A 14,091-nucleotide genomic window follows, 5' to 3' on the forward strand; every position below is an offset into this window, starting at 1 on the left:
ACCTCCACCCCCCACCCCCAGGACCCCTCCAAAATCCCCCGTGACAGGCAGTGCCTTTGCTTCCACTCACTTCTGACCCCTGACTACCTTTGCTGTAGCCTGACAAGGCTCCGGAGAATAGAACATCTCAAATTCCCACATCTCGCGTTGCACATCCCTGCTCTCGTTCAGATTGAATCTCCTCTCAGGCCACAGTCCACTGTAACCTCCTACTCCAGCGTTCAACTCAGAGTCTCTTTTTGCCTTATTTTATCACCCATTAGCACCTAAACCAACTTACGTCTCCTGTGAGACCAGGGCATTCATGAAATACTGCAAACACAGCTTCAGGAAGGCACCTTCCTTAGGACCCTCATGCTTGAATTCATACAACGTTCTCCTCATGCTCCTTTTCGCTGCGTCTGCAGGACGTCATTTCTCTCCTCACTTGGCGTGAGGTCAGTCAGGACGTTTGCCCCAGAGCCGGCTGGATGGAGCAAAAGTCACCTCAGCCGAGGTCGTCTGCGTCTAAACTGGAACCACCCTCTAGGTTTCTCGCTAGCAGAAGCTCTGATAAAACCCTTTCATAGACTTTTTCAGCTCGGTCTGAGTAGGAGAGGAACTCACACAAATAAACATCTGTCTTCAGCCTGTGTGGTGGGAGGGAAAGGGCTGGTGGGTTCCTCTAGATCGAGACCCAGCCCTTTTGGAGTAAGAGAGACTGAACTTAGTGAAGTATCTAGAAGAACATGAAGAGGAGGAAGGAAATCCATCCTGCAAAGCCCAAACTTCCCCAGTACCAATCCGCTGCAGCCAGAAAGACTCTCTGTGGAGGAAACAGAACTACAGGAACACAGTTACTCCAGAAAATATGCAAGGGTAGCAGCCTTGAATTGTCCATGAGCACATCAGTATGCTGTGATTTCAAATTTCTCAAAGAGTCCTTCTTACAGGAATGCTCATGTACCCATGGCAGCGGAGATCTCTGGACACATCTCATCCTTGTCACCACAAACAAACAAACAAATAAATAAATGAAATGGATAAGAAAGGTTCTACTTCTCCCTCTCCTCTTTGTATCAAACACTTCAAAATTGCTAGGAACCATAAAGAATAAAAAACAACTTCAGAAGAAAAACAAAGTTCCAAGAATCATCACAGCTCAGATTTTTATTCAACAGCGAAGTTGAAGGGAAATATTTTTTCCCTTCAGGGCAAATGTTCCAAATGGAAATTAAGTAAAAATATTGTCCCCCAAAAGTACTCACAATGAAGTTAGTTTTCATTAAATATATTTGTTTGGCAAAATAAAATAAAAAAAAATTAGAACCCGTACAAAAAAAAATCCCTTGCAAATTCATTAACACTGTAGCAATGACAACAATGTAAACCTGGATGTTTGGCAGTTGTAATTAATTTGTGGAAATTACTGTTGAACTTTGGATCAAGAAAATAAAAATCACTTTGAATAGCAACAAGCCAATTTTAGAGGCAACTGAGGCTTAGGGAACGCTACAGGGGTGGGACACACTAGTGGCTTCATACACAGTTTGTGCCAGTGATCTGCTAGTGTGGGGCTATTTAAGAGCTGGGAGGAAAAGAAGTTAAAAGCTGTCGCAGCATTGCAGCATATGGTACAGCAAACACCTGCAGACTTTCCATTCTGGAAGCCGGTCAGTTGGGTGAAGGCCGGTGGCAAGAGTCGAGATGACAGTGGAAAGAATAATGGCAGTGACGAATGGTGCAAGCACTGGGAGGCAGTGAAGGATTTTTGTCATTGCATTGGATTCGGTTGTGAGCAGACTCTTGGGAGTGTCTGGGGAAATCTTCTGCTTACAGTAGCTGCTTCTGCTCCCTACCTCCCTCCTCCTTCCAGTTAAGCCTCTGCCCTGCCAGGTGGGTTTCACAGGCATGCAGCTTGATAACATCGTCCTTTAGTTAAGAATGTCTATTCCAGTATTAAAAATGTAAAAAAAGTTCTCGGGAGCGTGCTTCTTAGTGGCAGTCTTTGCTTTAAGCAAGGCCAATGGCCTGCAATTACAAGTTAATTAAAGCGATGTGGATTCGGATGAGCAATGGGGAAGATGGGAATGGGAAAGGAAGGGATGCAGGGAACAGGAAGGAATGCAACTGTGTCTACACCCCTCCCCAAAGCCAAAATCCAAGGTGCACAAGTGGGTTTCTTTTTTTCCTCACATTCTTCCTTTTTTTTTTTTTTTTTTTAATATCTCTCCAGTTATAGTATTTCCAGTTTTGAAGCAAGTTTCAGTGGCAGCCTCAGTTACAGTCATAAACAAAGTCGTAGTTGCTGGGCTCCTTTGGGATAGGTGGGGGAGCATCTGGGATCTGTATGTTTTCCAAGTCAAGAAGGCGTAGCTTTATCTCCATGCTGAGCAGCGTGTCTAAGTCGTTCCGCGTTAGATCACTCAACATATCCTTCCCAAGGAGGGCGTTCAGCCCATCGGTCCATACACAATACTGCACAAGAAAAAGAAAAAAAAACCTATCATTAATAGACTTTCAGTACACAAACTGCTTGTCTGGCCTGGTCCTCGACAGTTATTGCTCCCACAGGGACTTACAAAGAGACCTAAAATAAGGTTGATTCATTTTATTAGCTCGGATCATGGAGAGGGCATGTTCCACTGAGCTGCTCAGAAAATGGAAAAACAATTCCCTAAAAATGGGAAGAAATTACAGTATTTAGTTGTTGGACAGTTTGTTATCTCCTCCAAACTTCTTGTTGAATATTCTTCAAGAGTTATGGGAGAAAGAACAATACCTAACTTAGGACAATGAAATTCCTTCTCTCCCTCTCTTTTTTCTCTTCCCAGTACTTACAGAAAAGGCCCGATTATTTTACACCAAACTTTTAATTCTGAGACAGTGTCATGGTTTAGCCCCAGCCAGCAACTAAGCCCCACGCAGCCACTCGCTCACTCCCCCACAGTGGGACGGGGGAGAGAATCAGAAGAAACTCATGGTTTGAGATAAAGACAGTTCAATAGGTAAAGCAAAAGCCGCGCACACAAGCAAAGCAAAACAAGGAATCCATTCACCACTCCCCACGGGCAGGCAGGTGTTCAGCCATCTCCAGGACAGCAGGGCTCCATCATGCGTAATGGTGTCTTGGGAAGACAGACGCCATAACTCCGAACGTCCCTCCACCCCTTCCTTCTTCTTCATCCCAACTTTATATACTGAGCATGACGTCATATGGTATGGAATATCTCTTTGGCCAGGCTGGGTCAGCTGTCCTGGCTGTGTCCCCTCCCAGCTCCCTGTGCACCCCCAGCCTTCTTGCTGGCAGGCCAGCACGAGAAGCTGGACTGTCCTTGACTGCTTAGCGACAGCTCAAAACATCAGCACCTTATCAACATTTTCTCATCCCAAATCCGAAACACAGCCTCACACTAGCTTCTATGAAGAAAATTAACTCTACCCTGGCTGAAACCAGGACAGACAGCTAAGTTAGGTGAACTGAATCCCACCCAAAATCCTTCGCGACTCTTTGTATAAGAAATCCTGTACCAATTATCTATTTTTATCGTGGTTCGCATTCCTATAGATTAAGTGGTATCAATTGACCTACACAAAGATAGGGTCTCATTTACATATCTATTCCTACTTTACCACTATTTTACATGAAATAACATATTGTGAAAACTAAAGAGTTAGTCAATGCTGTGTGTTCATGAAAATTAAATGCCAAGCTACCTGGTGTAATTCTAAATGCTGCAAATGCTGAACTGGCCTCTAAAACCTCTTCCTTACTGTTAGCTTTTTCCTAATAGGAGATGTCATCTTTCCCAACAGCTAACAGCATGAGATAAACATGGGCTGAGTAATCATTTTAAATAAGCAACAAACTCAAGGGAGATTGGTGATTTAGAGTCAACTTCTATCAAACAAGTCACTTTCATTTATTACTACAAGACATTTATTCAACTATGAACAGAAGTACTCAAATGCTATCATCTAAAAATAAAGATTTCAATCATGAACTTGAGTCCTAGTTTGCAGGAGAGAATTAAATCAACCATAACTGCATTTTTATCTTACAAATACTTCTGCTAGATTTCATGCCAAAAAATGGATTTTAAATTTAGCTGACCATTTGCTACATGCTACCGCCAACTTTAAAGACAGCCATGGTTGACTTCACCCTACAGCAGAAATTAGGATTATTTTTAAGGAAGAGAGGAAAAACCCCTTTTGGGTATGTCTCCACCCAGAAAAAGGGCATATTTTTAAAACAGGATGGTTAACACACTTCAACATCCAGCATGAAATCTGACCCATTTAACGTCAGTAACAAAACAGTAGCAGAGCTAGGATTTCACCCAGGGTGTTAGTAAACGAAGATGCAACTTTAATATGAGATTAGCTACGTAGAAGAGACTTACTTTAGGGTTCAGACTGTCTTCCTAGCAAGTACTAAAGAAATAACTTAGCCTGCCTATTCTAGGCTGTCAAAGTGTGTCCCTGAAGACTTTTAAAGCATGCACATTTTGTGGAGTGTACACAGAACACCAGGAAAAGAAAGAAGCTATTCTAGAAATAGACTATTCAACAGGCTATAATTTTTTATGATCTACTTGAAATCTTCCTTTGGGAAAGTTTTACCCAGAATTCACTATGAGGAAAGGAACAGAAAGGCAAAAGGCTCTGCTCAGGTTATAGAAGGGCAGAGCATCCATTCAACAGATGCAGCCCCTGACGTAAATCGTCCATCACCTGCTCAGTGAGTACGGCCAGCGCTTTCTCTGGGGAGGAATCCCAGCGAGCCAGAAAGCAGAACTGCAGTTCTCTCCTCTTCCAGATATCACTCATTCAGGGCCCACAGAAACCAAATTCTGGCCACAATACAGATGAGTGCAATGGCCTGGAAAAGGGGTTTCCTCTCTAATCTCCACATTGGCAAGTGTGTCTAATTAAACTCCTGTACATTTTGAGCAGGGAGAAATCCTAATGAGATGGTGGAAAAACAGAGGCATTCATTCAGAAGCTTTTTTTTTTTAATATGCAAAACAGACTAAGAGACACTGAAAAATTAATTTACTACAGATTCATTTTCATAAAACTCCAATGAAACCTAATTATAGCCTCCCTCATCAGTTTCTCTGTCAAAAATCAAGGATAAGATTAATCCACCTTTTTGCTATGTAGTTGAAACCAGCTATTAGTATTTAAATGAAAAACAAATACGATGGAGTGATCTCACAGTGCTGAATCCTCTGGTTAGCAGCAAGCTCCAACAGATGGCTAAAAGTATTGCCAAACTCAAGTGTGCAAGAATGAGGTCCAAATCTCAACGATACTGGTTCAGTAATGAGATTTTATTACAGAAATACCTGGGGAGTCAAGTCAGTGGAACCAGACAGCCAGAAAGGTTGTGCAGGCTTCATTCATCTGGATGCAGTCCCGAGCAACCTGGTCTGAGCTCATCGCTGACCTGCTTTGAGTAGGTCAGAGTGGGGACACCCCCAAGGTCCCTTACAATCTGAACTATCCTACGATCTTAGTTCAATTTTTGTTTTTAAGACACACTCAATACCCACATTCCAACCTTGTTCTACAATCACGAGGACTGTAGAAGTACTTAAAAAAAGCCCTGTAAGTCTGACCTGAACTTGTCATCTACTAACATCATTGCTGGTGCTTCATACAAAGCTTTCCAAATCTCGAGATGTCACCCACTAAAACTCCCAAGTTGACAACGCTGCTAAACTAACACTTCTATCGGCAGGCACCCCAGTTACTTTGATAAAGAGTCACAGGCTTCGTGGTATGCTACCTGCCTTTCCTTGCGGGTGCTTCCTCTGAACGCTTGTACTTTTTACTTTAATCACAACTCACTCTTCTGCAGGCCATGGAAAAGCACAGAGGAAGTGAGGTGCCCTTTTGAAAACATTCACTTGGCAACTGTCAAGTAGCAGCAGAGACTGCTGCCTCTGGCCACTTTTTTTGAACACATTAATTTTGTTTCAAAGAAGCTGCACAAGATCAAAAAGAGAAATCAAGATAATAGGTGTGTTAACACAATCAGGAGCAATTGGGTTAGTGCACCTCGCAATGCTACTGCCCATCAGTGGGGTGCAGTAGCAGTTTTTGAACACTTAGACCATTAAAATACACTTGTTGCTATAGGCTGTATTTGAGATACAAGGGGCTGAAAAATGTCTTGATTTTCATGACCATTTGCTCTTATGAACTGAAACAGTCTAGAATTCAGTTTCTGGAGAATCTATACCAGAAAGCATCTAACATACGTTCAGGTCAGAGGATGAAGACAATCATGCTTTGCTTAGACCTACAGCTCTAATGGCACATTATGCCTGGGATCCTATTGCTACTTTCCCTGACATGACCAGCAAATCTTTCTCTGGAATAAACATACTTGAAAATGACACTCAAATATTAATTCCCAGGAAAACCCAAATGAGCATAACCTTGTTTCTTCTCCTAAAATCAACATTTATTTGAAAGTTTTAATCTAGAATTGCAAGTGTTGAAGCTGCATAACTAAATACACTTCACTTGTAAAGCGATTTCATGGACTCTAATAACACTACAGTATAATGCAGTTTAATGCAATCTTCTGTGTTTCATCAGCTTAATGCAGTGTCCTGAACTGAGACCAAATGTGATAGCACAAAATAAGCATGCAAATGGAACACCAACTCTTGTTGCTTTAGAAATAAGAAGGAAAAACATTATTTTTAATTTTTTTTAATATAGTGCATCCTGCTAAATCCTTACTGAGAAGTTCTTTGAGAGAAACACATCCAATGCATCCATATAATTAGGTAAATTAGTTCCATCACTTTCCAAAAGGCAATGATATCTACTTCCTTGTGTTTTCAAGCAAGAGAAGGGAGCAGGGAAGGGGCTGCCTTGCTATTGGTATTTACATTGTCTTTATACAAGTGAGACCCATTGCAAAACACTCCCCTGTGGAGATGGAACAGAGAGGATCTTCTATGATCTCCTGTCATGAACAGTTTTAAACAATGTGAAACTAAGAATAAGGGGATATGTTATTCTGGAAAACACAAGTCTTTGGCTGAAATTGAGACCCAATGATGGTATAACCTCCCCTCATTATGCTGGCATCGTCAAGATGAGCTGAGGGTGACAGTGATTCTTTAAGAAGTTGGCTGTACAAATCATCAGTGTTGAACTGAAGTTCACTAAAGTGAACACACAGCAAAATTCTCCAGTGTCTCATGTAGACCAAGAGAAATCTTTATTACACCAGGAAACGGTGAACAAGGCCTATGGAACTGTGAAGTCTGTCCAAGCTCTCTTCTTTCTCTTACTTGTGGCTCATATTTCAGTAGGGCTTAGAAATACTGATCTTTAATTTGGACCTCATGTGCTCTATGACGTACAAATACAAAACATGTTCCTTCTGTGGCTCAGGATATGCATGAAAATTGCAGAAAGTCTTGCTCCCATACTAAACCCTCTGCTTTCAGTCTGTTGTGAGACATGACACAGATTTAGATGGACCTGTACTCGGTGTGAAGATGACCATTCTTATGTCCTTATACAGCTGTCTGCTGCTATAAAGCAACTAAGAGGGCTTCAAAGAAGTTTCTGTACTCTGAACTTGACTTACCTCATGTTTGTCTGGAGCAATGAAATTCAACTGGCCACTCGAGTCATACAATATAGAGAAAGCAAGCTCTAGCACCTCCTGGAACAGTACAAAGAAACATATTAATGCTGCATGAAGAGGCATTAATACATTCAGGTCTGTCTGTCTTTGCTACCACTTATTCCCCAAAACAAGTGGAAAAATAGGTTATGGTACTTTCTGCCTGGTCAAAGCTGCAGCAGTACCAGACTATTGCAACAGACAGGCACAGCAAGAACCCCAACACAGATGCTTCAGTCAGAACAAACTCACACCCTGCCAGTGCTGACTGTAGCTCACTCGGTCATGGATTACTTTAGCATTTGAGTTTAGATTTGAGCTAGGCAATGGCGAGGACTAAAATCAACATAACCCATAAGAGCACACTTGCAACAAAGTCTTCATGAAGACCCATGATTTCTTCAATTTGTATAAATTAAACTTGCAAAGTTCTGCAAGGTTTGATTCCCTGTGTCAAAAACCTTGCCAGGACAGTTAATCTCCTGGTATATGCTTATGCCCTTTTCACAGCTGGAAATCTATTAAATTATTAATTCTCAAGAGATTTCTGTCATTTTGTCTCTACCTGAACCAGAAGCAGCAGACTCAGTCAAACTGAGCTACCTGGGTTACTTAGTCATAAAGACCCAAATGAATGTCGGGAAAAGAAAAAACAATAATCTTTTTTCCCCTCAGCATTGAATCTGGAATTTCAAAGATGCCAAAGTGAATTTGTTAAGCACTGATCTTCCCTAAAAGTCACCTGGACCTGGCTTCCTATGGGGAAACCCATCCAATCTGAATAAATAGTGAACTTCCACTGGCCAGCAGTGGGCACATAAAGATGTTGTGTTATCATGGTTATTGCACACATCACTACATGCGCTGTTACAAGCATTTCACAACCTGTAAGCTAGCTGACATGGACATAACAACTCTGTGGAAAAAAGACCCAGCTACAGAGGAGTGCTGACTCATAACTACGATCTGTATCGTATGTCCTGTTCTTTTCTCCTCTTGACTTCCTGAGCCCCATAATACTGATTGTCTTTGCTGACTCGCAGGTGACAACGGTCCCGACGCTGCCAGCAGTGACAACAGGGGGTTCTTAGATTTGCTATGCTAAGTTTTAAAATGGAAGAATTGACTGCGAGGACTGCAGCATATACATTGCTCTAGATTTCTACCCCTGATCTCCTGGTCTGAAACAGACCTAGGTCTTTGGCTTTCAGTAAGGGTTATTTCATTTTTGAACTTGTGTGATTAAGAGCAGAGTCTGATTCATAAAACTTGCAATCCTTAGGGATAATCTTGGATGATCAGAGCTCAGGCTTCTCATGGGAAATGCTCTTGGTTTCCTTGAGTTTAGCTATTTGGTCCAACTTGCTGTATTGCCAGACCACAGAAGACAAGTCTGTGTTAAACCCCCAAGGAAGCTGCAAACGCTAACAGCACTCGGCAAACAAATGGCCCATGGCTCACATAACCTTTTTGTGTTTTAGGCATGTCTCTTGGCCACACCTTATTAAGAGTGACGTCCCTCCTTACAGAAACAGATTTACCTCTGCCCACACAAACCTGGCATTATGTCCTCACAGAGTCTTATAAATTATTGACAGAACATGCCAAGTCATGCAACTGAGTTTGTGAAATAAAACGTAACGTTGCAAAAAGGGCTTGTACTGCTCTGCTATGACCTTCCTGAATTTCATGAAGGTCAACAACAATCCCATCAGCCTAGCCTCTGAGTATTTGTCCTTTGGGAAGTTCCAAGGGATTCATCTCAAAGAAAGGAAAAGGAGATAAAAGCCCTGCCTGAAAGAGGAATATGCCAGGGATCCACAGGTTTGGTCATTCCTAGTCAGGTAGACAGTAAAAAAAGGCCTAGATTCAGGGTACCAGGTTGTCCTTTATGGAGGTAAGTGGGTGTTTGACAGTTTGGCTCCAGTTCAGCTTCTTGGCTGGCTGCTGTGGAGGCTAAAGGCTCAGGAATTACAGCTTCCAGGGGCCAGCATCTGTCATCTCATGTACAGCAAACTGTCAAGGAAAATGGAAGCCTAAGGAGCAGGAGTTGCCAACTGGCTCTCCACACTGACGGTGGTCTGGATGACTTCTCAGGCACCCCCTCCTGGTTTTGTTACATTCCCATCAATGACAGGTGATTTTAAGGAATTGGCAGTTCCTAAAGGAAAACTGGTCAGTCTCCATCAGCCATCTGTGGTTTTCCTCCTCCCTTTTCTGTCTGACTTCTCAACCTTTCTTAAAGCAATTTTCCACTCCAGCTTTTTCCACCCATTTCTCTTGCTCTCTGGTCTTTCTTCTCTCCCATTCCTTCCAACCTTCTCTTTCCCTTTTTGTTTTCATCTCCTCCTTCCCCACCTCAATCTGCTGAACTCACTCCCTTGACACTCCTAACTCTTTCCACCCTTGCACATTTCAGACCTCTGCCCTTCCCTTGATGCTTGCCAAAGGTAACAGTATTGAGATCCACAACGTGCCTCTCTGGAGCTTCACTGAACACAGGGAACAAGAGGCTCTGTACCTGCTGGCTGGCCACTCCTTGGTTTCAACTCTGCAGGCAAAGTTTTGCAGGTGGTATGAGGAGAAGCTTGCTGCTTCCATGCCCAGAGCTTCTCCCTCCCCCAGTCTCTGCTGGCCCCTCATGCTGTGGGGGGAGCTATTTTTGATGAACGGGCATTTTAGGTGCCTGATCCCACGCAGCTGGAATGACCTCATTACTTTCTGCCTACTCTGTCATCAACAGCCTCAAGGTGCCCTTTGCTGAAGGCTGAGGCCACAGCCATGTTAAGTTTGCTTGCCAGAGCCAAGAGATCCACCCCCACAGAACTATCTATACATGCAACGAGAGGGAACTTGTTCAACCAATATGAAATAAAAGAGAAGAGAAGCTGTAGAAGAACAGGGAAGTGAACAGAACCATTTCTGCTGACTAAAAAGGAACCAAGCCTGAAGCCTGCCACGTCAGCAAACAAGAGGTGACAGAACACTCAGAAATACATGGCAATGTTTTTTCCAAATTCTTCTGTCATGCTTTGTTTTGAAGGCTGTAAAATCTAATACATTTCATTTCCTTGAAATTCATTAATACTACTCGAGAGTCAGAAATAAGGACTTTTAAATTAAGCCTAATTTAAAAACACATGCAAGATGAACAACAATGGATTCAGGTCTGGTCCTATCAAGTCATTCCAGCTTCATATCCATGCAAATTCCAATTCAGTTTAACTCTTATTTATTTCTAAATGGTCCCGCTGGAAGAATAATGGCCATGTGCCGGCAAATGAGGAGACGCTGAAGCCTTTGTTAGGGACATTCTGCCAAATCCAGCGTGTTCATAGCAGTGGCATACTGACATTCAATTTTCTTTTCTGCCAATGAATAAACATTATGGTGGTCGTTACATATTTACAAAGAAAGCACAGGATGAAAAGGCCTCTTAAAAAATATATCACTGATTGTGACATTTCAGGAAGTGAACGGTTTCATACACCAAACTCAGTCAAACTGCATTCTATATCTGGCTTTTTTTAAAAAATTTTAATTTCATTGTCCATATTAACGTGGTACTCTGCAAACAATGATGCGTTATTCCTATGTCAGTTAAGTAGTTGCAATATTGCGCATGACAGTTTGATTGGGATGACAAATAATTTCACAAATTCTGTGATACCCAGAGAAAAAAACCAAGGTATCAAGGAAAGAAAAAAATTAAAAAACCCAACACCAAAACACCACACCAGAAATAGTAAAATCATCAATATTATTATTGCCTGGGTCTCAAATGGAAGGCTCCAGCCACAGATGCAGCCATGCTACTTACCAACTCCTGATCTTTACATTCTCAGCCAGCAGTTTTATGCCAGTCCAGAGCAATTTTACATGAGAAAATGGGGAAATGCTGATAGTTGAGGACAAACTGATCTGCAGCATTGCTATTTAACATTAAATACTATCTAGACATTACTGCTCCATAAAGATGACACATTTCCATCACTGCCACCCACTGCTTTCCTTCTTCCTGTCTTTCCTTTTTGTGCGGACATATGAATGCTAAGACAAGGAAGCACTAAAAATACTTTATATGCATCATATAAATGCCCTAGCCAAATGCTGTTGATGTTTCAGCTGTAACATGAGGTAGGAGTTGTATGCAATCTATTGTGTGCATGAGTGTGTTTGTGCCCTGATTCAGAAAATCAACAAGGAAAAATACTCCTGGGATTATTTTACTGGCTTGGCTTGACTTTTTCGTTTCCAACCATGTAAAGCCAAGGCTGAAAGGAGATTGTGATAGACTTAAAACAACTCGTGTATGAGAAACACACGCAAAGAATACTCAAGATGATCCACGTATAGTTAAGGAAAGAAAAGTTGCAGCTATGAAGCTGCAACAGTTGTGTGATGTAATTTTTGGTGGTGCCTTTTCATTTTTTATGGTTCCCATCAGAATTGTTTTTTCCAGTATTTATTTGAACACTAAACACATGTATTTTATTTTTAAAGTGCCAAAGCAGGAACTCTTAAGTTTACTATTTTGTGCATCAAAGGATCTTTCTAGTTGGACCCAAAATTTCTCAGTTGCAGGTAACCAGAAATTCTGATTCAAATCCTCTGATCGGGTTCCCAGACCTCAGGGTGTGGTTCTAGATCAGACTGAACATCATTAGAGTCTCACTCCTTCTCGTAAGGTCAGACAGTATGACCTGATGGAAATCTTATGAACACACCTCATGATACGGTATGAAGACCTTCACCGCTAAAGATGTCAGTCTTTGCTAGTAACTCAATTTCTTCTTGCTGTGGTGGCAATTCTTACTAACAAAAACTCTGCAAGATTCTGGCACTGTACAATCTGAGTCTTACTGTCAGTTTACAGCTCTCAATCTGAAACTCTGAAAGGTAATGTAAATCTACTTTAAGCTGACCATTGTCTCCTACACATTTTTTCCCAAATGCACTGCTGAACGTACCCTTATACACCTCATTAATTGCCTAGAGTTTACCTTACTTGCTTTTGTTGGCAGTTGTTTTTCTACCTGACTGGACCTGAAGTTATCATCAGCTGGACGCTAATTGCAATTTTGGCGTGTGCCAGTGTTCAGTGAACATGAGCTCATCAGAGAATACAGCTGGAACAACTAGTTATTTATCAGAGATAATATAGGAGTAGGTACCAACAGTCATTGCTAGTCTGCTCTGTAGCAGCAGTCAAAACTGCTTTGCATTAGAGGCAGAAGACATGACTACTAAAGACTATCCTAAGGTGCTCTGGGTGTAACACAATGCACATCCGCCATGTAATCTAGGAAAGGAGGGTAGGCTGTCCCAGTAATTTAACTCAAATGGTCTGAAAACAAAGTGTGTGTGCATACACAGAAATGTGACAGGCTGGAATGAAAAATACCTATATTGCTTCAGGGAAGGTCGAGTTGACAAGCTTTGTATTCTGCAGGGTGCATGTTCATAACAATTTGAGAACCATACCTTGTTTTGTTTAAGAGCTCCTTTCTCCTTCATGTGAGGGCAGTCTTTCCCAGTCACAACAGCTTTTATATCTGCCACTGGCACTGCATTAAAAAGAAACAAAGGCAAAAACCAGAAAAGTAGTTACAACCAAGGTGTGTAAAACCTACAGAATCTAAGAGGCAAGACTAATGCGTTAAAATTGCTGCCGCCTTTGCCATTTCCTGACCGTTGTAAGAAAAAAAAAAGGAAGAAAACAACTAAAATAGGAATCAGAGGCTCTTGACAAAATTTCAGGCATCTGGATAAATTCTGAGTATGCTTTTTCTTGCCTGTTGAAACTACTTTGGGTAAGAGTGGTTCATATAGATGTGTACCTGTGTCTGGACGGTTTTTATGTGTACTCATGTATCCAAAAAACAAACACTGTTTTCTGCCTTATAATGCCACATGCCCGCCCTGGTGTTGCTCTTTCCTAGGCATCCAGGTAAAGTCTCTGCTGGAAAGAGGATGCTGGGCAAGTTGGACCATACTTCACTCGACGTTGTTTTCCTTCTGTTAATGGCTGTATGAATTTTTCAAATATTTTTTTATTTCACTCCCAACAGCAGTTTAGTCGCTTTCTGGTACTAACAGGGGTAAGGACTACCAAGGCTTATAATGACCCATTCCAATTGCTTCAAAACATGAAATGATCAGAAATCATTGGGGGGTTGCGGGAAAAAAGGTAAGAAAAAAAATATTGGAAGCTGCTGCCACTCAGACTCACTCAGAGAGTGAGGTCACTAAAACACAAAGATAAATTTCTCTGAGTTTCAAGTGGAAGTCAATTTTCCAATGGTAATTACATTATGGAGAATCTATATGCTCCACAATACGATATGGTCAGTGAGTGACAGTTTCTACAATCAATAGATAATCCATTATCCTTGTGGCTGCAGAAAAGCATCATGTATAAAGAACAGCATAATAACATGAAAGTCTGT

The 14,091-nt window shown here is 41.7% G+C and overlaps 1 protein-coding gene across 1 annotated transcript in view; it reads right to left on the reverse strand.

Moving 5' to 3' along the window:
- Positions 1–1,693: 1,693 nt before the first annotated feature.
- The window catches only part of ELMO1 (engulfment and cell motility 1), a 256,338-nt gene continuing 243,940 nt past the window's right edge, over positions 1,694–14,091 (reverse strand). Inside the window, exons 19-21 of the mRNA XM_082014822.1 lie at positions 13,127–13,209; positions 7,604–7,681; positions 1,694–2,457 (exon numbers count right to left, since the gene is read on the reverse strand). Of these exons, the coding sequence (XP_081870948.1) occupies positions 2,257–2,457; positions 7,604–7,681; positions 13,127–13,209 (362 nt within the window). The 3' untranslated portion in view covers positions 1,694–2,256. The remainder of the gene's footprint in view (positions 2,458–7,603; positions 7,682–13,126; positions 13,210–14,091) is intronic.

The sequence above is a fragment of the Phaethon aethereus genome, assembly GCF_964289735.1.
Source record: "Phaethon aethereus genome assembly, chromosome: 2".
NCBI classification, from domain to species: domain Eukaryota; kingdom Metazoa; phylum Chordata; class Aves; order Phaethontiformes; family Phaethontidae; genus Phaethon; species Phaethon aethereus.